This window comes from Sciurus vulgaris (genome assembly GCF_902686455.1).
Source record: "Sciurus vulgaris genome assembly, chromosome: 10".
NCBI lineage: Eukaryota > Metazoa > Chordata > Mammalia > Rodentia > Sciuridae > Sciurus > Sciurus vulgaris.
Window position 1 is genome coordinate 124,237,785 of NC_136470.1, and position 25,266 is coordinate 124,263,050.

General features: G+C 38.9%; 1 protein-coding gene across 1 annotated transcript in view; it reads left to right on the forward strand.

The window, feature by feature from the left end:
• IL20RB (interleukin 20 receptor subunit beta) overlaps nt 1–24,890 on the forward strand; it is a 109,068-nt gene extending 84,178 nt beyond the window's left edge. Inside the window, exon 7 of the mRNA XM_079155034.1 lies at nt 24,732–24,890. Within this exon, the coding sequence (XP_079011160.1) occupies nt 24,732–24,875 (144 nt within the window). The 3' untranslated portion in view covers nt 24,876–24,890. The remainder of the gene's footprint in view (nt 1–24,731) is intronic.
• Nucleotides 24,891–25,266: the final 376 nt, after the last annotated feature.

Sequence of the window (25,266 nt, forward strand, 5' to 3'; positions counted from 1 at the left end):
AAAAGGGACCCCTGCACTTTGTGAGGCATTGGACTATCTTAGCTCATCTCTTTTCCATGAAAAAGGGAAATAATATTTATTTATTTAACAGTATTGGGGATTAAACCCAGAGCCTTGTGCATGCTAGGTGAGCACTCTACCACTGAGCTACTTCCCCAGTCCTTTTAATTTTGAGAAAAGGTCTTGCTAAGTTGCCAGGTTGGCCTCCAACTTGCCATTTTCCTGCCACTCCTGAGTGGCTGAGATTTCAGGTATGCACCACTACACCTGGCTAGGAACTAATACTTACTGAATACCTATCACATGCCTGGAAATTGTGCTTGTGAGATATGCGTGTGTGTGTGCGTGTGTGTTTGTGTGTGTATTAATATATATAAATACATATATATATTCATATTCATTTTTCCTTACAATTACCATAGGGGAAAGTGTCATTATCAGCTCCATTTTATTGAGGAATCTAAAACTCAGAAAGGTTAAATAACTTTCCCAGCATCACACAGAAGACAAATGACAGAGCTGGGCTTAGACTCCACCCTGGAGTGAATCTTAGTGTGTTTTTCCCTGAGTGGCACCATCAGTATCACCTGGGATCTTGTTAGATGCAGATTCTCTGATCTCATTACAGATCTACTGAATTAGAGGCTCTGGGGGATGGGGCCAGCAATCTGTTTTTGACAAGTCCCAAGTGATTATGATGCTCATTAAAGTTTGAGAATCATTGCTCTGATGAACTTTCTATCATATCTGATTATGTACACAGGAAATTCTTAGGAAGACGATTCCCTTCAAATATTCAGATAATTTAGAAAAAAAAGATCTGCTCTCACTTGCGTGGAATCAGCATTTGGTCTACTGCCTTCCACTGTGGGGCAGGCTGGGGGCTTCATGATAGGTCTAAGTGTCCTGCAGCCCCCTAGCTGGCTACAATTCTGCATCAGAACCAAATTTTCTCTGAGAGCATCTTCTTGTAGTTTCGTATATTGTTCTACAAAAGGAACAATATGATTCTGAGTAAAAGGAAAACAAAACATTAAAAACAGAGAATAGTCTCCACTTCAAAATATGAAGAAGATGCCACAAACCTCCTAATAATCTCCTTTTTATAGAATGAGTTCAATAAAAGCAAGAGAAAATTTTGTGTTTTGAGAAAAAAGCCAGATAGAATTGCTGGTGGTATGCTATCATTTATTTTGTTAATTCAGCAACATTTCGAGTGAGACCCAGACACTATAGCATTTAAAAATAATGCAACCTTGCTCCCAATGCAAGTGGCAGGAGCGAGAGGTCTCCATGGAGCTTTGCTAAAGGGGGGAAAAAAGAAATTAAAAACCGTCCACTAATGTGCCGGCTAGTAATGAAATAAGAATCTGACACTTGGTGCATTGAAATGCAAACAAGATGTCCCTGTGTTACCCTGGCAATTCATCATAAAGGCCAGTGCATTTCTGCTTATTATACATGAGGTGCAGTGAATTATTACCAGACTGGTTCTTCTAACAAACTTTTCAAACTACGTATATGATAGGGTCGAAGAGATTTATATATGTGTTTGCGTATGTATGTGTGCTCACACTAGGAAATACACATGGAAGTGTATATTTTTCTGCTTGTGAGTACATGAAGCCAAATGTATTTGGATTATAAATGAGAAATTCAGGTAATGACCTAGGTGTTTGGAGACATTCTCTCTCTCTCTCTCTCTCTCTCTCTCTCTCTCTCTCTCTCTCTCGTTGTCACTGTATATGCATGTAAGTATGCATATGTGTGTGTATATGCATACATAAATTATAGATATTTATCCGCTGTGCAGATGTTTCCCTAGATAAGATGAAATCTAGTGTCCAGGATCGCCAACTCAAGCAGGTTTTGGAAAATGTGTTGCAAGTGGAGTTTCAGTGGGCTAAGATGGTCTCAGAAACCTTATTATTGGAGGTACTGTATCATTATAGGAAGGGTTGAAATAAATTTGTGAAATTATGAGAGTTGAAAAAGAAACAAGACCAAAACCTGAGAAGTGATCGTCAGGGTACTTGGGCTTTTAGAGAAGCAGTTTGGGACACGTGGATCTCGACATGAACCTGTGTCTGTCCATTTCCATCCCTCACCCCCCTGCTCCAGTGGAAAGAGAGCTTTGTGTTGGGAGGAGTCTGGGAAAAACAAATTCTTTGAATTCTTGCAGTTATCATATTTTTTAGTGCAACAAACCCCTGACACTTTAGTCTATTTGTGGAGCGTGTGTGTGTGAAAGGTCAGAACTGGGGTTTGGGCTTGAAAGGCAAAAACACAGAGAGGCAAAAACATATTAATGAGAGGATTCTGGACCAGAAATTAAACTTTACAGATGTTACTTATCACTGCATCTTGACAAGCTGGCTCTGTTGACAAGCTGGCTCTGTTGTTAGCATCCTGAGGCTCAGGGAGAATGAGTGAAGTCCCCAACTAGAAAGTGGTGAACATGGGGTTTGAACTCAGTGTCTGGCTGCTTTCAAAGCCTTCACAGTTCCTGAAGAGGGGAGAACCAGAAGAGAAACTGCCCTGTGGGCTGTCATGGCTCTCAGGCAGGTGGATTGGGACTTCAGCTGCCAGCTTCTGCTTTTGGTTGGAGTGAAACAGCAGATGTGGGTGTGAAGGAGACAGAAAGAAGGTAGGTGGTTTCTGGTTTGCGGTGATTTCCCCAGGAAAAATTTCTAGTCACATCTCCTAAACCAATTTCATTACAGGATCTGTCATGAGGTTGGCACCTAAGTGGAATAAATAAGTGAATATTTCAATGAAATATACACAGAAAAGTATCTGGAAGGTTGTATAACCAATCCCAATAACAGTTATTACTGGGGAACAAGAGTGTGGGAAGGGAGAAACAGGAGGCTTTAGTTACTATTTACATGCCTCAGATTTATTTTTTTAAAAAAACTTCTATTTTTTTAAAAAAACTTGTATTCTATATACAAACATAGAATAAAGTAACAGAAACCAAATACAGCACTTATGCTCAGTCCCAGCTTCAACGGTGATCAATTCATGGTTAAACTTGTTTTTTAGAACACCCCGCCCCCAATCCATTCATCAACCTTCTAGCTTATTTTAAAGAAGCTCTCCCACACTATAGCCCTTTACCACTAATGCATCAAGTTAGAAAAGAAAAATCGTGTTCTAATATGAAAAGGCGAGAGAACTTAATTTGGCATCCACGATAATTCAAATAGGATTGGAGTTTCCATTGTTTATTTATTTATTTTTCTAAAGCATTGATTCTCATCCCTGGATAATCATTGGAATTTCCAGGAAACTTTTTAAACACGTTGACTCTAGAATCAACCAGGACCCAGGGAATCAGAAATCTCCATGGTAGGTCCAGGAATCTCTGATTATAAAGTACTCCATATGTTTCTGAGGATGAGCCACATTTGAGAATACTTGGTCCACTTAAGATAAACTGTTTCAAGAACCTTCCAGCACTTTGGAAAGACTTAATTCCATATAAGCAGTTGATACGCTAATTACAAATTTGCCTTATCTAGTCATTAAATTAGGTTCCCTAAGGACTACTTTGAATCTTTTGGATTAAAGGAGTAGTTGAAAGTAGTTAACCTAGTTCTGATTAGTATATAGCTATAACATAAAAAACCCTCATTTTCTTAGAATAGCCTATAATTCATACTTATTACCAATGTAATACTAGTCTTTGCTATAATTAGTGCAAAAAAAATGCCTGATGTTTGTCAGTAGATTCCCTTCTTTTAACATGAGAAAATGGAATCTCAGGACAATTAAAAAAATTGGCCTGAGGATGTGTAGGACAAATGGTAAACCTGTGCTTGCTGTGGTAGGCACTGATTTGCCAATGGCAAATAATAGGGGTTCCAGTGTTCCAGGAACTTAGGGCATAGTGAAGGAGTCAGACAGGTAGTGTGGCTGTAACTCTTAGTCAATAGAGTCCAGAGATCTGCAGACTAGGGTGGGTGACAACGGAAATATTGCACTGATTTTATTACACAAATTCAGGTGTCCAGAAGTGAAACCATTTTGCTGTCTTCAGAATGGAACTTAATTTCTATCTTGAGCTCTTATTCCTATGGGAAGTGAATGATTTTAACAAAACATGTGGTCAGTTCAGATTTCCTGCCCACTCCCCTTCCACGGGATTGCAGTTGAGTTCTGGGGGTCAGGTGAGCATCAGAATGCAAAGGCATCCTAGTGTCTTCTTCTATCAGGCCTCTCCTGAGCACTTCATGTCCATCTGATCCCTAAAGGCTGAGCCGTGTAGAATGCAGCTGTGTCTGTCCCAACCACAAGGTTTGCCCCAGACAGTTGGCTGTTCTGTGCACTGTGCTCAGAAGCTTGAGAACTGTAGAAGGCAGCTCGGGGCCTATCCTCTGAGGACCCCAGGTGACCATTTTCAATTTTACTTTCTTACTCATTACTGGACTTAGGGAGATTTCATGGTTTTGTGGAGTGTTGATCACTACCTGGGAGTTGAGTACAGTCTCATCCTCAGACCTATACCAGAGTTCTCTTATATATCTTATTTCCAAAAGACTCTTGCATGCATTTGGGTGTATAGAGGTAGATGCAGGATGTGGGAAAGTAAATGGCAGGGCAACTCTTTCAGGGAGCCACCAGGATTCAAATTTCTTCCTTCACACTTAGTGCAATATCAGCTTTTGATATCCCAATATTCTTGTAGGGTCCACTGATTTTTCAGTAGCATAATACCAGTCTGTTTTTCTTTGATCTCCTCTTCTGTTTGCCTCAGTTTTCTGAACTATAGAATATTCAGAATATTATCTGGTTTACTGTGGTTGGGAATTGGAATAAAATTATCTTTGCATGACCACAAGAATTCTTTTTTTTTTAAACATAGTTTATCATTTGCATTTATTTAAGCTTAACTGAACAACAAAAAAAAATCTGCTTCATATACTAATAGTGCTCACTGAAATGTAAATACCAGTAAGTGATACGTGGAGAAGTAAATGGATAAACTGAAAAAAGCAAAATGCATTCCCTTTATATAGCCATTTGTCTTCTGATAGCATGAGCACAAGAATTCTTTAAAAAACTTTTTTTTTTTTTGGCTCAACCTAGGGGTACTTTACCACTGATCCACATCCTCAGTCTTTTTTTTTTTTTAATTTTGAGACAGGATCTCATTAAGTTGCTGAGTGCCTTGATATGTTTCTGAGGCTGGCCTCGAATTTGTGATCCTTCTGCCTCAGCCTCTCAAGTCCACCTGAGATTACAGGTGTGCATCACTGCATCCTGCTTTAAATCTTTTTATTTATAGCATAAATTGTGCCTTGACTTATTCACAGTTCAGAATGTCAATGCTGCCCAGACAAGACCAATGAGAGTGCATTTGAGGTTGAACAGATTGGGTTTATTACTCAGTGTAGTGCAGGGTCGCATATACCACAGGAAACTGGGGGTATTGTTAGTAAGAGTTAGAAAGGACTTGTAGGATTTGGGCTTATGTTAAGAGGTCTTGGAAAGGCTTTAAGGAAATGGGGTATTGCTCTAGATTGAATGCTTTCAGGAAGTAGGCTAATTGTGATTGAACATCTTGCACATTTGATCTAGGAGGAATGACTACGTAGAGGCTAAAACAACAGCTGGTAAAGAGGCAGCAGTCGCTGGTATTAGCTAGGAGAAGCAGATGTTAGGTATTTTTGCGGTTTTGGCAACAATCATGTTCTGTGTTCAGACATGCCTATGAAGTGGTCTTGTGTTTGTCTGATCCATCATGATCTCAGAGGAGCTTTGTCTAATATTGATGTTCTGCAAAATTAGTTAGGTTTAACAGGCTGCCTTTCTGTAAGTGCCAGGCCAGCTCCTCCCAAACCAGGGCCAGGTTGATAGCATTTAGACAGTTTCCAATTATCAGGGGCAGTTCTTCTCTTTCTTGGTAATGTGAGCAAGCTCTGAAATCTAGGTTTGTGTTCTCCAAATGAATTTTAGAAATACAAAAGTCATGAATAAGGCACTTATGATTTCCTATGTTCTCAAAGTATAGCTCCTCAAAATGGGGGGAGCTTTGAGGTATCGGGGAATCCTGCAGAAATCGCATCAATTAAAATACAAAAACATTGCCCCATCTTCCCAGTAATCTTACCGGATGGTTGGTGCTGTGACGGAGGAAGAACTGTGAAGGGGGAATGTAACACAATCTCCTGGAAGAGATGACCTTTGAAGAAGCCCTTTCCAGCAGAGAAAGGGAGAGGGAAGAAAAGGACGTCTAGGCAGAAAGTAAAACAGGCATTTTTTTGTGTTGGGGAGAAATAAATCAGGCATAGGGTTTCCCTTGCTCACAGTCCCTTCCTAAAAACAACAACAACAACAAACAAAACAAAACAAAACAAAACAAGACAGCAAGGGATCCCATCCTGCTTGTAGTTCACAGAATAGAAAGTGCTTACTAACCACAGGGCAGTCAAGTGGTGGGTTGTCAGCAACCTGGGAGGTTAACCTGCACACAGAGAGGAACTGGGCCAATCAGATTCTCTCTTACGACCTTGGTCTAGGAAACACCAAGACAGAGAGGCTGTGAGGAGCCAGGGTGGAAGCTGAAGGACCGTGTGAAGGGGAACCTTGAGGAAGAGTGGAGCTAAGAGGGGCCATGGAGAAGGAAGCGGGCACCCAAGGCAGAGAAATGACAGTGGGGCAGCTGTGACAGACAAGTTACAGAGGGAAGCTACCCGACAGCAACTGAGGGCTATGATTCTGGAGTGGCAGAATGAAGTCACTCTCTCTGGTGGTTCCCCCTTTGATGCAGTTGGGACCTGACTTGACCAGACTCTCTGGTCCTCTCTTATTACCACTCCACATACATGCTTTCACTGGCTTCCCCCACTCAAGTTTAAGTTCTTTGAAAGAAACTAAAGTGAGAATAGAGGGAAGCAAGAACAGACCAGGTGAGTGCTGTCTGCTAAGACCTAGGTTTATAAATGTTCCAAAAGAACTCATTCCATTTTGAGTGACAGACAGCCCAACTCAACCTGACTCAAGACCAAACAGCCATGTATGATCTCTCATAACTGAAAAGGCTGGAGGTATCAGCTTCCGGCATGCTGGATTCAGGGCCTCAGAGATGTGAACTCCGTCTCTTTCCATTTCTGCTCAATTTTCTCTGTGTTGTCTTCCTTCAGGCAGGCTCTCCTCTAGATTCTCATCCTCTGGCTTCACACTAAAACAACTGGCTGAAAGTCTCTGCAAGGGAGCCTGACTATAGCCATCTTGGGCCTGCCCTGTAGTCATTTATTCATTTAGTTGTTCATTGCACTGTCTTCCTCTTAGAAATGGAAGCTTCTTTGAGTAAAAGTAGAAACCACTGAGGGACTGGAATATAGATGTATCCCCAGACCTTAGTTGACATTAAATATAATTGGTTATAAAAATACAGTTCTAAGAAGGGGAAACACATTGTTTCTGATAAAGGGAAGCATACCGGCACATTGGGAGAAAGATATTATTTTGTGATTTGCTCAACAAATGTGTTAAGTTTCTCTAATTCTGTGGTTTTCCAAGTATGGTGCTTGGACCCGCAATGTCAGCAGCATCCAGGAACTTGGAAATGCAGACTCTTACCCCCTCCCCAAACCAATGAATCTAATACTCTGGATAGGGTACTCAGACATCTGAGTTTCCTCAAACCCACTAGGTGACTGATGGATACTCACATGTGAGAGTTTCTGTTCTGAATGTTGTGCTCAAGTGCTTATTATTGCATTGAAGCCCCCCATCTTCTTTAGCAGCCCTCAGCAACCAGCAAATGCCTGTGACCCATTTCTTGGTCTTCCTCAGGTCCCTGGTCTTTTTATTATACTGCAGTAGGGATGCCAGAGCTGTCTCTCACCAGTTATATTCTCCTCTCACTTGTTTTTAGGAAGATGATGGTTATTTTTGGAGGATACATTCTGTTAGAGTTCTTTTCATCTTCAGACTTGTAGTAATTGAACATAAATGCTCTTCTGCCTTTTGTTCAAACTGTAAATCTTTGTCAGTGTTGTCAGGCAAAAAGATATAAAATATAACTATACAGTTTCTTGATTACTATGTAGCTTACCATCTTGTTAGGAGTAGAAATTTCAGTTCTATCTGGTAAATATAATCAAAATTTCTAATTCCCTATAACACATTTGTTTTTGTCTTCCCTCTTCAGATCCGTACACTAATTTATGAGGATAGTTTCAGAACAACTAGCTTTGTTCTGAACAACTAGCTTTGTTCTGAACAACTAGGCACTTTATGCTTTCCAAATTGTTTTCCTAAAAGCAAACATAGTGAACCATATTATTAAGAGAAAATGCAAAATCAGATTATTGTCTATCAGTTTCAAAGACAAATGAGAGACTCAGTGTTTTGATTTTTACTTAGGTTTATCATATTACATAGACTCACCTAAATCTTATTACACTGCTGAAACACCTTTGGGGATTCTATATTTATCATATTAAAAATGTTGACCAATGCCAAGTAAAATATCATGTGTGTGATTTTTCTTCTTTAATTCACCATACCTAATGAAGATTGTATACAGTAGCTACATTATAAATTTTGAAATTGGATAGACCAATTTCTCTCACTCTCTTTTTCCAAAGTAGTTATTTTAAATTCTTGTGTTCTATATAAATTTTAGCACAAATTCATGTTGGAACTTTAGTAGGAATTACATTAAGCTATATATAAATTTAGAGAGAACTGACATATTTATCACACTGAATTTTCCAATCCATGAACATGGTATGTTTTCCCATTTATTTAGATCTTCTTTGATACCATTCATCTGCTTTGTGAAGTTTTCAGTTTACAAGTCCTATACATATTTCTTTAGATTTATACCTATTTATTTGAGAGATTAGAAATCATATTGTATTTTTAAATTTGTTTCCAAAATGTTAATTGCTGGTATATAAAAGTATAATTAAAATTTCTATGTTTATCTTGTCTCTTGTAATCTTGTGGAACTCATTTTTTAGTTCTTGGAGTATTTATTATTGAGATTCCTTGGAATTTTCTAAATAATTATATCATCTGAAAATAGGAACAGATTTATTTCTTCTTTTCTGACCTATATGTATTTTACTCCCTTTTCTTGCCTTATAGCTCTGGATAGAACTTACAGCATTCTGTTTACTAAGAGTGGTGAGAACAGGTATCAGTGCCTTGTTCCTAATCTTATGGAAAGAGCATTCAGTATCTTACCATTAATTATGCTAGAAACCTTAGGTTTTTTGGTATAAGTTCTTTATGAAGTTGAGGAAGTTCTCCTCTATTAGTATTTTTTTAAAATTTATTTTATTGTAAACAAATGGGATACATCTTTTTTCTCTGTACATGAAGTAGAGGCATACCATTTGTGTAATCATACATTTACATAGGGTAATGGTGTTTGATTCATTCTGTTATTTTTTCCTCCCCCACCACCCTATTTTCCCCTCTATACAGTCCCTCTTTCCTCCATTCTTACCTCCCTCCTACCCCCCATTATGTGTCATCATCCACTTATCAGCGAGATCATTCGTCCTTTGTTTTTTTGAGATTGGCTTATCTCACTTAACATGATATTCTCCAGTTTCATCCATTTGCCTGCAAGTGCCATAATTTTATTTTTCTTTATGACTGAGTAATATTCCATTGTATATATATACCACAGTTTCTTTATCCATTCATCAATTGAAGGGCATCTAGGTTGGTTCCACAATATGGCTATTATGAATTGAGCAGCTATGAACATTGATGTGGCTGCATCACTGTAGTATGCTGATTTTAAGTCTTTTGGGTATAGGCCAAGGAGTGGGATAGCTGGGTTAAATGGTGGTTCCATTCCAAGTTTTCTTTTTTTTATTTTTGTGGTGCTGGGGATTCAACCCAGGGCTTTGGGCTTGCAAAGCAAGCACTCTACCGACTGAGCTATCTCCCCAGCCCCATTCCAAGTTTTCTAAGGAATCTCCACACTGCTTTCCTGAGTGGCTGCACTAATTTGGAACCCCACCAGCAATGTATGAGTGTACCTTTTCCCCCACATCCTCACCAACACATATTGTTGCTTGTATTCTTGATATTCACCATTCTAATTGGGGTGAGATGGAATCTTAGGGTAGTTTTGATTTGCATTTCTCTTATTACTAGAGATGTTGAACATTTTTTTCATATATCTGTCAATTGCTTGTAGATCTTCTGTGAAGTGTCTGTTCATTTCCTTAGCCCATTTGTTGATTGGATTATTTGTATTCTTGGTGTAGAGTTTTTTGAGTTCTTTATATATTCTGGAAATTAGTGCTCTATGTGAAGTATGAGTGGCAAAGATTTTCACTCTGTAGGCTCTCTGTTCATATTACTGTTAGTTTCCTTTGCTGAGAGAAAGCTATTTAGTTTGAATCTATCCCAGTTATTGATTCTTGCTTTTATTTTTTGTGCTATGGGAGTCCTGTTAAGGAAGTCTGATCCTAAGCTGACATGCTGAAGATTTGGACCTACTTTTTCTTCTATAATCTGCAGGGTCTCTGGTCTTATTCCAAGGTCCTTGATCCATTTTGAGTTGAGTTTTGTGCAGGCTGAGAGATAGGGGTTTAATTTCATTCTGCTGCATATGGATTTCCAGTTTTCCCAGCACGATTTGTTGAAGAGGCTATCTTTTCTCCATTGCATATTTTTGGCACCTTTGTCTAGTATGAGAAAATTGTATTTATTTGGGTTTGTGTCCGTGTCCTCTATTCTGTACCATTGATTTACCTGTCAATTTTGGTACCAATACCATGTTACTATTGCTTTGTAGTATAATTGAAGTTCTGGTGTTGCAATACCCCTTGCTTCACTCTTCCTGCTAAGGATTGCTTTAGCTATTCTGGGTTTCTTATTCTTCCAGATGAATTTCATGATTGATTGCTCTATATCTGTAAGGTATGTCATTGGGATTTTAATTGGAATTGCATTGAATCTGTAAAGCACTTTTGGTAGTATGGCCATTTTGACAATATTAATTCTGCCTATCCAAGAACATGGGAGATCTTTCCATCTTCTAAGGTTTTCTTTAATTTCTTTCTTTAGTGTTCTGTAGTTCTCATTGTAGAGGTCTTTCACCTCTTTTGTGAGATGGATTCCCAAGTATTTTATTTTTTTCGAGGCTATTGTGAATGGAGTAGTTTTCCTAACTTCTCTTTCTGAAGATTCATCATTATGTATAAAAATGCATTAGATTTATGAGCATTGATCTTGTAACCTGCTACTTTACTGAATTCACTTATGAGTTCTAAACGTTTTCTGGTGGAATTTCCTGGTTCCTCTAATTATAGAATCATGTCATCAGCAAATAAGGGATAGTTTGAGTTCTTTTCCTGTTTGTATTTCTTTAGTTTCTTTGGTCTGTCTAATTGCTCTGGCTAGAGTTTCAAGGACAATGTTGAATAGAAGTGGTGAAAGAGGGCATCCCTGCCTTGTTCCAGTTTTTAGGGTCTATTACTATTTTTTGAGAATTTTTCTTTTAAATCATGAGTGGGTATTGAATTTGTATTGATTAATATGATATGATTTTTCTTTAACTTGTTACTGTAGTGGATTATATTGATTGATTTTGCATATTGAAATAGCCTTGTAACCCTCATTTGTTCATTGTATATAATTTCTTTTATATACTACTTAATTTTATTTGCAAAATTATGTTAAAAATTTTTGCATCTATACTAATGAGGGATATAAGTTGGTCATATTCAGAGTATTGGAGTAATATTGGAGTAATATTAGCTTCACAATATGAATTGGGATGTATTCCATTCACTTCTGTTTTCTTAAAGAGATTGAGTACAGCTGGTATTAGTTCTTTAAACATTGCTAGAATTTTCCAATGAAACTATCTTGAGAAAGTGGGACAGTTTATCTGTTGTCATATCTGTGTGTAGAATTGTTCACAATATTTTCTTATGTCTGCAATGTCTGTTGTAATATCACCTGTTTAATTCCTGATATTGGTAATTTGTGTGTTATTTTTAAATTGATCTTTTAAAGAACCAGCTGTTTGATTTCTGCTCTTATCTTTATTATGCCTTCTTTCTTTGGGTTTATTTTGCTTGTCTTTTTGGGTTCTTGAGTTGGGAGCTTAGATTACTGATTTGAGACCTTACAGCTTTTCTAATGTATGCAATTAGTACAGTAAGAGTACCTCAAAGCACTGCTTAGCTGTGTTCTACAGTTTGATATGTTGTACTTTCATTTTCAATCAGTTCAATTTATCTTTTGATTTCTTTAAATACTTCATCTTTGATTCATTCAAAATTTGGAAGTGTTTTGTTTGAAGACTTTTCTGTTATCTGTTATTGAATTTTAGTTGATTACCTTGTGGTTATAGGCACTCTCTATGATTTCTTTTAGGTTTGTTAAAGGCCCATTGCAGAATAAAAAAAAAGGATAGGAATATAGCTCAGTGGTAAGGATGTAGTCTACCTTGGTATATATTCCATGAACACTTGAAAAACATATATTGTATTATTGGGTGGAGTGTTCTATAAATATCAATTAGATTCTGTTGAATGGATGTGTTGTTGAGTTATTTTACATCCTATTTTTTATCTAGCTTTCTCATCAATTGCTGAGAGAGGATGACTGAAGTCTACACTGTTGTAGATTTGTCTAATTTTGCTGCTCTGCTGTTGGGTACATACATACCTAGGACTACTATGTCTTCTCAGAGAACTGTCTCTTTTATCATTATATAATGTCACTTTCTGGTTTTGGTAGTTTTCCTCATCTTGAAGTCTACTTTACCTGATATTAATATAATAACTTCTGTTTTCTTTGGTGGATGTTTGCATGATACATACCCTTTTACTTTCAACCTTCTTATATCCTTATATTTGAATTGAACTTCTTGTGTACAACATATTGTTGAGTGGTTTTTCTAGATCCATTCTCTTTTAATTGGTGTATTTAAACACTTTACATTTAGTATCATTATTTATATCCCATCAATTAAGTCCTCCTTTTATTTGCTTATTTGGTTTCGTTTTCTGTTGTCTTTTTTTCATTTCTCTGTACTGTCTATCTGTGGGTTTCATGAACACTTCTTTTTAAACAGAATTTTTAAGAGCTTTTATGTTCACAGAAGCATTGATTAGAAGGTACAGAGAGTTCCAAGACATCTCCAGCACCTACACATGCATAGCTTCACACATTATCAACCTCTCCCAGCAAAGGGAAATGCAAGTTGGTATGAATTTACTGTTTCCTTCCTTCTTTCTTTCCTTCCTTTGCAGTATTTTCTTTCCTTCCTTTGGTAAGTACCAAGGAGTGCCTTACCACCGAGCACATCCACATCACTTTTTATTTTTTATTTTGCCATGGGGCTTACTAAGTTGCCCAGGCCAGCCACATCCCACCTGCCTCAGTCTCCCAAGTTGCTGGGATTATGGGTGTGCTTCTCTGCACCTAGTGTTTGGTATGAATTTCTTGGGGTTTAAACTATTTAAGATTTGGTTATTGTCTTAGTCAACTGTTTTGCTGCTGTGACTAAAAGACCCAACCAATATGATTTTAGTTGAGAAAAAGTTTATTTAGGGGCTCATGGTTTCAGAGGTCTCAATCCATAGACAGTAGATTCCATTCCTTGGGGTTCAAGATGAGGCTGAACATCTGGTGTGGTAGAGAGAAGCAGCTCTCAGGATAATCAGGAAGTAGAGAGAGACTCCACTTGCCAGATACAAAATATATACCCCAAAGCCATGCCCCCAATGCCCTACCTCCTCCAGCTACACCTCTCCTTCCTCCAGTTACCATTCAGTTAATCTCATCCAGGATTAATTCACTGATTAGGTTAAGGCTAATTAATTATCAATAATTTCTCCTCCAAATCTTCTTGAATTGTCTCACATGTAGTTTTTAGGGGACTCCTCACATCCAAACCATAACAGTTATTTTCTAAAACCTGTGGTTTTATGCCTTTTGCCAAATATGAGAAATTTTCAGCTGTAATTTCTTTGCATACTTTAAAAAATATCCTACCTTTTTTCTCCTCTCCTTTCATGACTCTGACAATGTGTTTTAGTCTCATGGGTTCCCAAAGCTCTTTTTTTCTATTGTGTGTGTGTGTGTGTGTGTGTGTGTGTGTGTGTGTGTGTGTGTTATTTAGATTGGGGAATTTCTATTGTTGTACCTTCCAGTTCATTGCTGCTTTCCTATATTCCTTCTGTTTTTCTGTTGAGCCTACCTACTGAGATTTTAATTTTGATTATTGAAAATTTTCAGCTATAAAATATCAATTTGATTTTGCTTTACATCCTTTGCTTATTTCCTGAGAATTTCTATGCCTTTGCTAAGGATTTCTATTTTGTCCTAGTTTCATGTGTTTTTGTAATTGGTCTTTGAAGTATTTTTATTATGGCTGTTTTAAAATTGTTAGATAATTCTAACATCTCTATTACCTTGTTTTGTCATCTTTCATTGTCTTTTAACATTTAGTTTAAGAGTATAGCTTTTTCACATTTTTATCAGATTTTTTGGGTGTTTTATTTTAATTTTTTGCTGCTATTGACAATGAGCTTGTGTGCCACATTCTGGGACCTGAGTCAGGATGGCATTGATGAAGGGTCATTCTCCACTGAATAAAAAACTTACACTGAAAATCCTCTTTTTAACTTCTAGTTAACACTCAGCTGGCCTTGTGTCTCCCGGTTGGGTCTTTTTATTTATTTCCCTTTCCAGAGAATAGGACCTCACTCTTTTGCTGGGGTTTAGGAAGGGGTATCTTCAGGAAGGGGGAAAGTAAGAGAAGTCTTAGGAGGTCAGTTACTTCTTAGGCAGACTTTCAACTAGTCATATTATTTCTAGCATCATCTAGTATCTCTTTCTCCTTTCAGAGTTACCTGAATTCTAATTTCTGAAACTTTTAAGGGCTTTGTGGCATGAGTTTCATTGAAAATTTGCTTGTTTTTAGTCATTGTCTCAACACCCCAAATCACTGGTTTATCAGTCAGGTGTCTCCAGAGAAACAGAAACCTTAAGAGTGGGTCTATTAGATTAGTTCATATGATCAGAGAGGCTGAAAAGTTCCACAATAGCCAGTTACACAATAGCCAGAGAGCTGGTAGCTGCGGTTTTAGTTGGCTTTTTCGCTGCTGTGACCAAAAGACCTGAAAAGAACACTTTTAGAGGAGGAAAAGTTTATTTGGGGCTTACAGATTCAGAGGTTTCAGTCCACAGACAGCAGGCACCATTGCTGTGGGCCCAAGGTGAGGTAGAATATCATGGCAGAAGGGCATGGTGGAGGACTACAGCTCAGGACATGGCACTAGGAATGAGAGAGAGAGTCAGAGAGACAGAGAGACACAGAGAGAAAGAGAGACACTGTGTTCTCTAAGGACAAAATATATACCCCAAACCCATGTCTCCAGAGACCCACCTCCTCCAACCACACCCTACCTGCCTACACTTACAACCCAGTCAATCCATTCAAGTGGATAATGCACTGATTAGGTTAAGGCTGTCATAACCCAATTATTTTACCTCTTAACTTTCTTGCACTGTTTCACACATGAGCTTCTGAGAGACACCTTATAGCTAAACCATAGCAGATGTTCAGTCCAAGAAACTGGAAGTCTCAGAACCAGAGAAAGTCCAATGATGCCACCTCAGTCTGAGGCTGAAGGTCCAAACCTCCTCTGGAGAGCTGCTGGAATTCCATGTTCAAAGGTTAAGAACCTGAATCTGATGTCCCAAGTGCAACAGCAGCAGAAAAATGAGAGAGAGAGAGAGAGAGAGAGAGAGAGAGAGAGAGAGAGAGAGAGAGAGAGAGAGAGTGTCAGAGAGCAAGGTTCCGTTTTTATGATTCATCTGGATCCCCAGCCTATTGGGTGGTGCTTCCCACATTCAGAGTGCGTTCCCCACTCAGTTTGTAGACCCACATGCCACTCTTCTCTGGAAAATCCTCAGACATACTCAAAAGTGTGTTTTACTGATACTCTAGGCATCCTTCAACCTGGCCAAGTTGACACCCAAAATAAGCTGGGTGCAGTGGCACATACCTGTAATCCCAGTGGCTTGGGAGGCTGGGGCAGGAGGATCACAAGTTCAAAGCCAGTCTCAGGAACTTAGTGAGGCCCTAAGTAATTTAGTGAGAGCCTGTCTCTAAATAAGAAATAAAAGAAAGGACTGGGGGATGTAGCTTAGTGGTTAAGTGTCCCTGGGTTTAATCCCAATACCAAAACAAACAAACAAATAAACACATCTAACCATCACAGCTGGCATGCAACAGTCAGTATTCTTTTGTGTTTTGCTGGTTAGTGCATACAACTATCTGGTTTTCACCTTACTGATTATTATTTACTGCTCTCTGCATTGGTTTCTCTCTCCTTTTCTTGTCTTTGAATGTTTGCGTATGTTTAAAATTCTATATTATAATTTGAGTGGAGAGTCTGAAAATGTTTATGCAAATGTTCAATCTACCACTGTAACCAGAAGTCTTTCCTATGTGTTGATTTCACTATCCTGTATTTTCCATCTTCCAATTTCATGATCATGCTCTTGCAAACATCTTCAACACGCTTGTCCTTCTCTCTTTCATTTCCCCATGGTTGTCCCAAGCCTGGCTAAACTCAGTTGCCTGCCTTCTTCATGCTTATATTAGAACAGACTTTTGCTAGAAAAAAACGCATTCAGGCTGACTCGTTACACTTGAAGTTTGTGATCCCTGATTTTAAATAGGCACAGTACATTGAAATCTCCCTACCAGGCTTCCTTTTTATTCTCTAAGGTGACTTTTATTTTCTCAAACTTCCTGTAACATCCCCGTTCCTCTTCTGTTGGTAAGTGACCTCAGTGCCTCCTTCAGGAACATTCTCCTTTCTTGAGCTCAGACCTTCAAACCTCTCCACTCTCACATTCACGTTCTTTGTCTTCTGCTGCAGTGAAAGACGCATCCTTAGCGTGGGCTAGAATACCTTCCCTTTGCCTTCCCGATAACTTTGTTCATGCAATCGTTTTATTCTTGTTCCATCTTTGGTTCTCCCTTTCTGTTGGATCATTCTGTAATCATGCTGACATATTTCTCATCTCAAAAATGTAACAAAGCAAAACAAGAACCCACCTTCCTTGATACAAATTCCTGCTTCTGTCACAACTCCATCTGTGCTCTTTGCCTGAGCAAAACTTCTTGAGCTGTTTACTCTGGCTGTCTTCATTTTCTTATCTGCCTTCTAAGAGCTAATATTAAATTAAAATTAAGTTATATCATGCAACATTTCAAATAAATTGAAAAGTTCATTCGCTTTTCCAAGTCTTGGCTTTTACCTGTGCTCTACTATGGATACTGCTCTAGTCTTAATCACTAATGATCATGTTGTCAAATCTAATTTAATTACATCTTCCTTTTACTTGTTTCACTGTTGAGTTTGGTGACAACCTCGTTTTACTTCTACCCATTCTGCTTTTCCACTGGGGCTCCCTCACGTCTGGTAGGTGAGTGCAGGAGTTCCCTGGACTCAGTCTTGCCTTCTTTCCTTTACCTACTTCTTCTCATCATGATCTTATCCAGTCTTTGCTTGGATGCCTCCATGTCTGATCATTTCCTACTTTATCTCTCCAGTGCTGACTCCTTCCCTGAACCCAGCCCAGGTGTCCAGTTGCCTTTTTGACATCTCTGTTTAGACATTTAAGTGACTCCCAGACTTAATAGCAGTAAGCACAGTTTGGGTGAACTCTGGATTTTTGACATCCATCCTCACCAGCTTCTCTCTATAACCTTTCCTGTTCAGTCTTCTGAATCTCTGTAAATTTTGTCTTCTCAGCTGACTTTCAGGCCCAGGCATTACCTTGATTCTTATTTTTCCTTCAATTCTATCCACAACATTAGTTCACCCTCTGAAATACATGTGGAGTGCATCGGTTTCTAGTTTCATTGCTTCCATCTGGTTCAAGGCACTATTGAATGCCCTCTGTGGGACCCCCACAGTTAACAGCCTTCTCTGTTTCTACTCTCGACCCTCTTCAAAGCCAGAATCTTTAGTTTAATATGGAAAAAGACAGAAACCTCAGAAAATACAGTAATAACAACCAGATACCCACCACCCTGAACGCACAAATGTAGACATGTGGTCAAGTGTGGCAGTTGAGGTAAGAGGATCACAAGTTTGAGGCCAGCCTCAGCAACTTAGTGAGACCCTATCTCAAAATAAAAAAATAAAAATGACTGGGGTTGTGGCTTGGTTGTAGGGTGCCCTGGGTTTAATCCTTAGTGTAGCAAAAAAAAAAAAAAATAGAACAAATGTTAACATGCAGGTGCATTCTATTTCACTTCAAATTTTATTTTTCTCAGGTCAAAATAATATTGTTTGCATTGAACTCCTTATTGAACCCTTGTGCCAATCCCCCTTTCCCTTCTTTCCTTGATGTCACCATTTTGGACTTGGTATTCATCAAGAAGGTCACTATGGAACGTGAAGATAGTTTGCTGGGGATTTGAACAATGAGAGGGAGAGAGTGCTATCTTGCCTGTCTATAATAAACAAGTAACTGTACCTAAGCAGGTTGTGGGGGAAAGGATATGATCTATAGGAAGCAAATGGAGAGGGCTGAAGATGGTCTAGGAAATCCTCTTTGAGGAAGGAGAGTGTGACCCTCATTCTGATGACTCAAGGATGAGCTGAGAGCTGGAAGTAGAGAAGATAGAAGATAAAAGCTTTAAGGAAAGTCAGAGCTTGGCTCTGTGTTCTCAGGTTCACAGGGCCTTTATTGCCATGTTTTGTGCTTTTATTTTCTTATTTGTATCAAATGTCTAGCATTGTCATGTTTAGTATGGTTTTGCATATTTTATTTTTGACAGTGCTGAGAATTGAACCCAGGGCTTGTCAAGTGAGTTACATCCCCAGTCTGTGGTTTTGCATACTTTAAATAATTTATATATCTAAGAGATCAAGCTTATTAGTTTTAAGAACCAAAGAGAATTACATTAATTTTACCAGCATGGGTCTTCTTGTTCCTCTATATTCTCCAACACTTGAGATTGCCTGACTTAAAAAATATTTGGCAATATAAAAGATGTTAGACAAGTATTCTTTAAAATTAAAAATCATTGAAAGGATTATGTTACATCCCATATTGCAGGGAGCAACCTACTAGCAAAATCACTGATATGTAAAGTCCAGTCTACCCATCTCCTAAATCTTTTCATTTCAATTACAGTCAGTTATAAAATTATTGGCTAATTTCATTGCTATTTATACCATTTTGAGAGATTAATTTTGTCTTTAAAAAGGGAAGAGATCAGTGACTTATTTTAAAATTAAGATTTTTTTTATTTTTATTTTTTATTTTTGGAACAAAATAAATGATTGAACCCACTGGTGCTTAACCACTGAGCTACACCTCTAGTCCTTTTTATTTTATATTTTGAGATAGGGTCATGTTAAGTTGTTTAGAGTCTTGCTAAATTGCAAAGGCTGGCTTCAAACTTGTGATCCTCCTGCCTCAGCTTCCTAATTGCTGTAATTACAGGTGTGCACCACCATGCCCAGCTAATTTTATTTTTAACTGATAAGTAAAAACATAAAATTATATACATGTGTTTTGATAACATGTACACATATACATAATGTTAAAACCAGTTTGAACCTGTCTGTCTTCTCAGACACTTATTATTTCTTTATGATAAAATATTCAAAATCTTTTCTTCTAGTCTTTTGAAATACGTAGTACAAAGCTGAGCATGGTGGTGCATACCTGTAATCCCAGTGACCTGGGAGGCTGAGGCAGGAGGATGGCAATTTCAAGGCCAGCCTCATCAACTTAGTGATTCCCTCCCTCAAAATAAATAAAAAAATTAATAAAAAAAAAGACTGAGGATGTAGCTCAGTGCTTAAGCACTCCTGGGTTCAATCCCCAACACCACCCCCAATAATAATATTAAGGTATCATTATCTATACCCGCTGTAGTGGGCAATAGGGCACCAGAACTTACTATTCTATATAATTATAGTTTAACCATTTTTCTTTTATCTGTCAACCTATTCAGAAGGCAGATAACTGTATCGCCCACTCAAGCCACGCTGATCAGCTGGGGCAGGGCATCTCAGCTACTCAGGTGCATCAGTTGGGTGACTCTCATAGTATTTCTCAAGCTTGCTTAAGGGTCAGTATCACCTAGGGTGTTGGTCAAAAGCACATATTTCCAAGTCACTTTCCAGGAAACTTGATGCATCTGGTTTAGAGAAGTGTTGGAAAATTGTTTTAAAATGATCCAAGCAACTTTTATTTTTAAAGCAAATTTGGGAAACACTATCCTACAAGAACTTTTGATGGAGGGGCAGCTAGCGTGAACTTGAAAAAGAAGGTCCCTGGAGTTTTAGGGAGAAGGGCAGGGGATGCAAGTTGTTCCTTGAATATGCAACCAGTTTTTGTGATCAAATGTTATTTAGATGACTGAATAAGAAGTAGAAACGTGAGTATTCCACTAGCCAGGTTAGAAACAGGAAAAGGAAACACTGTATGTAGGCATTTTAAGAGAGAAAATTTATCCAGGAATTGGTAATAAGGGAGATGGAAGGATTGGGAAAACAACCAGAGGAAGGTGAGATGAGTCCTAACTGCAGGAATCCACTAGCAGTTCCGCTGGAGGATTGGAAGTAGAAACAAGGCAATCAGAACCGGGAGGCCTCTGAGGTCCTGCTCTGGAGCACATCCCATGCTTAGAGACTCCCAGGCTTAGTCATTGGTGGGGGCACTGCTAACACTGGAAGAGGGAGGAAGGAGCAGGTGAGAGAGAGAGAGAGAATGAACAATGGCGTCTGCCCTCTTCAGTGGCTCTCCTTGGCTGAACCTAACTGGAATTCAGCTGGGAAGCCAGTGTGGGAATTGCAGATTGCAGGAGTTTATTCCCTGTGAAATAGAACAGAACAGAGCTGGCCTGCACAGGACTGAAAGCCAACAGGCAAATACCCAGCTGGAGGCGCCAGTTAAAACAGCATCCTCACCCAAGGCAATCAGAGGTGGGAGAAGAGAGTAAGTCACCGTCCCAACTAGAGGCTGATTAGTGTGGCGCTGTGCTCATTTTCCTTAGAAGTATTGGTTCCCATTGTCCTGTATTGAAACCAGAGTTTTGAGATAAGACTAGATTCCCCACTTGGACAATTTCCTTCTGGGTTCTCGTCTTGCTAATTTGAAGAATAAAACCCACAGACAATAATTAAAAGGAAGAGTAAATTTAAGTGAGAAGAGATGGAACTCTCGCCATGCAGGGAGGGGTCAGGTAGCAGGAAAAACCCATTTTGGTGTGCTAGCTTAGGGGCTTCTATGGTTTGGGGTGTGAGCTTGGATCAAAATCTACGTTAATAGGTGTTGAAAAGTATTAAGGCTATTGGTTGTGTCCTTCAGGCTGAGTTTTAATCCTTCTGTAATTCCCATCTGGGTTCATTCCCACTTTCCATTTCCCCACCTCTCTGGGACAGAGCAGTTGGCTGGAGTGTTCCCACGGGGGAACCTCTTGGTCTTTTACATTTGAAATAGGCCTTCATGATACCCTTTAATATTCCTACTGGTTGGCCTCCTGGTGTGATCTCTGCCTTTGAACAAGACCTCAATTGGGGCCCATCACTTCTGATTGCTGACCATTGACTATTCTCATTCGGTAGGATATAGTTTACGATTTAACAAATGGAAAGAGGAGATCTATTATCCTTACTAAGTCAGAAGTAGTAGCCCTTGAAATGAGTCAGGATCACAGTCTTATTTTGAAAAGCTTACACATTTTTAAAACAAGTTTGAACTGGTTGTCAAGTATAAAGATTATGAAATTTCACACAAAAACGAAGCTTCTCTTGAAAGGTCGGGGTATTTTGGGAGTTGCATGCCAAGGTGGCCACAGTCTAAAGCAGGACAGTGGCCGTCCTACCCGGGCATTTGATCTTCATGTGTCTTCCTGCCAGTGCGTGCCTGGTCTGTGAGCATTTGCATTTTCTGCTAGGACTCTTAACAGACCATTTCATTTTAATACATAATTTTGTTAAGTTTTAGTTTTTAAGTTTATAAAATCAAAAAGAGAGTCATCCATGCCTGAGATAATTTGCTAGTGTTTGTGTGCCATATTGAGAAGGAATGACATGACAACACAGACAGGATGAGGAGGAGGACAATGAAGGACATGCCAATCACCAGGGGACAATATCTAGAGGTGACTACTGATCCTCTGGGAAGATATCAAATTCTTCTCTAGTTCTGTAAACTTAGCCTTTTAATGTGACCAAAATGTCACATAGTCGGGCTTTTGTTTTTTAAAAATTTGAGTCTAGTGTCAAATTTCTCCTAAGATCACATTTAACGCTCGAGCTCCTGCACCTCTCAGCCTTACATGGAAAGGAAGGACCACTGGACTATGTGATCCTCTGACAGATTTCCTTAGTCGGCAAATAACCATCACACACTCAGAGAATAGCTTGGTCATCCTGAGCAGGAAGAAACTTCAAGAATCAACTTGTAGCTACCCGGACAGGAACTTTGATGAGGAACTCTTTGAAGATGCTTTTCCTTTACAGCAGCATAAAGTCATGAGTTGGTTTTGCTAGTAAGGTTTTAAGAACTGTTTGAGCATAGTTGACTAAATGGATGAATGGTTTACTGGCATTCTGTGGGAACAGATTAAAGTGAATTTGTTCTTGGCTTTTCAGTCTCAGAAAGGCTAAGTTCCTTACTGGGGATTAAGTCTCTGCTGCAGTGTGGCCTGATGTTAGTAGGATGGAGTGACCACAAGAGGCCGCCAGAGACAAAAGTATGTTGCTATTGCTGACCTGAACACTCTGAAAACAGGGCATAAAAGGGAAAGAGCAGGAGATCTGAAGAAAGAAGAGGAAGGGATGAATTCACTGACGTAGGGTTGCAAATTCCTTTATAGTCTTGGGAGCAAAGCATTAAAATTACAGAACAAAACAAGATCTACCCACTATGTAACTAGAGTCTGCTTTTCTAAAAGATTTTAGAGGACTTAAAAAAATGCACTCTGAAGTAGTTTGTGATTTGCCTCCAGACCCTGGAAGCGTTTGTGGGTGAACAGACCCCTTCTCTTTGGAGACAATGTCTTTATCCAGTTCTAAGTGAAGATAATCCCTGAGTTTTTACTCCTCAGAGTGCATGTCAGGAAGGTCTCAGAATGTTTCTTTCTATTTTCCTCAGTCTTGTCCTGAGACAATTCCAGCAGAAAGATGAAATTCAATTTCAATGTACTTTAAATGTCCAGGAGCCACATAAATGGCAATACCTGTTTCTTTTCCTCTTTTCCCAAACCAGGGGGACTAGTCTGCAGTGACTCTGCTTTTATTTCTGCAATGTTAATAATACCCACAAGGTGAAAGAGCTTTTATAGAGTCTCATGATTTTAAGATTTTAAAAATTGTTTCAAAATGCTTGCCTTGCAGGCATGAGGCCCTGGGTTCAATCCCCAGCACTGAAAAAAAAAATTGTTTCAAAATACTTGTTTGGATGATAGAAAATTAAATCTTTATACTTGTACTTTCCTAATAGTTTATGTTTACAAACATCTAAAATGCTAACTTTCCTTAAAATAAATGATTGCAAGAAGTCTTATGGTCCATGATGGACTATTTGAACTTTTTATTAAACAACATAGGGTTTTATCTTGGATTTTTTAAAACCCAGGAGCATAAAATAAGAATTACTTCTTTAAGGAAATGGAGCTCTTTCTATGTGGTGCAAAATCTCCCAATAAAAGCAGAGGAATTGAGACTATAAATAACCACCCATAATAACACCCATAAGCAATTCCAAAAGGGATCCAAAACCTAAGGCTGGTCAGTCTTCTTGGTACCCAGAAAACTCAAAATAGATTCACCAGTGAGGGTGAAATAACTTGTCAGATTGGAAAACCGGGTCTAGACTGTGAGTTCCTGCTTCATTAATCATGTATATATGTGTATGATATTTACATATACACATATATACATGTATTACATACATACATATGATATAGTATAAAAGATATATTTTTCCTTCTTCTTTTTTTTTTAATGAGAGCATTTAAAAAAAGTTGTGTGGGTGTGATACAGGTAATTGCCTAAACTTAAAAAGCAACAGCCCCACTGAACAAGAATCTCTGATAGTGTTTAACATGGGAAGCCATTTCCATGGAACTGAGGAAACGTTTTAATCCTAGGGAAGGGCAGGACACAGACCATAAGCAAGGTTAGGAATAAATGGGTATCGCCTGGTCAGAGGACTGGGGTCCTCCAGGGATCAGTGTTTTGATGCATGGGTAATAAATGACCAGAAAGAGACAAGAATGATGAACTCTGCAAATTTGTGGAAGACACCAATTGCACAGAATCCTCCAGTCCAAGGAACTCAAAAAGGAGGAGAGGAGGCTGAACCCAGCATCCAGTGCGTGAGAGTGTGTGTGTGTGTGTGTGTGTGTGTGTGTGTGTGTGTCAGGGGAGGGTGGGTGGGCGTGGCTGGGAAACTAGAGCTGAGTGGGCAAGCCAAGTTCAAAGTTACGGAAGAGGCTGCGCAGTGTGGAGGGCTGGTAGCGCGGGCTGCCTGCCTGCAGTGGGAAATGTAGCTCATCAGTTATCCACGACTGCCAGTAGGGGATCTGCGCGGCCTGGGTTCCAGAGCACAGATGGTTAACTCCCCTACGTGCTCAAAGTTCCGTATAAACTGTTTAAAACAGATTCTTTTAGATAAAACAGAATGTTCTTGGGCTTTGATAGAATGTTCAAAAACAAAGGGAGTATTTTCTCTTTCACTAGGTTCACGGTTGTGAGCGCGCTGCTCATCTCCGAGAGCCCCGCGGCGTTTGCATTTGGAAGGGGCGCAGCAGATACCCGTGTCACCAGTGGATGACACGTGGGTCCCCTGGGAGCCAGGAGAGCGTGTCCAGGATCCAGCGCTGAGTTGTTCAAACTATTGCATCTTACTCTTTTTTTCCCTGATGTGTCTTGTGTCTTCCCTCCCCCTCTCTTTCACAAAATTTAATATACAGAAAAGAACTGAGAATAGTTTAACCATTATTTCTGTATCAATATTAGCATAACATTTTTTGTAACAATATCAACATTTTGTTGTGTTCCTGTTAGGCTATTTTAAAAGTACATATGACATTTGATATTCAGTTGAAGACTGGTGGATTTCTCAAAATCCTTTTCTTTCCCTCCCTCCTTCCTTCCTTTCTCCTTCCCCACTACTAACCACATTCTAAAGTTCATACAAGTTCCTTTTTTTAATTAAATTTTTAAAAATTTGTTCTAGTTATACATGACAGTAGAATCATTTATGCATTTTGAT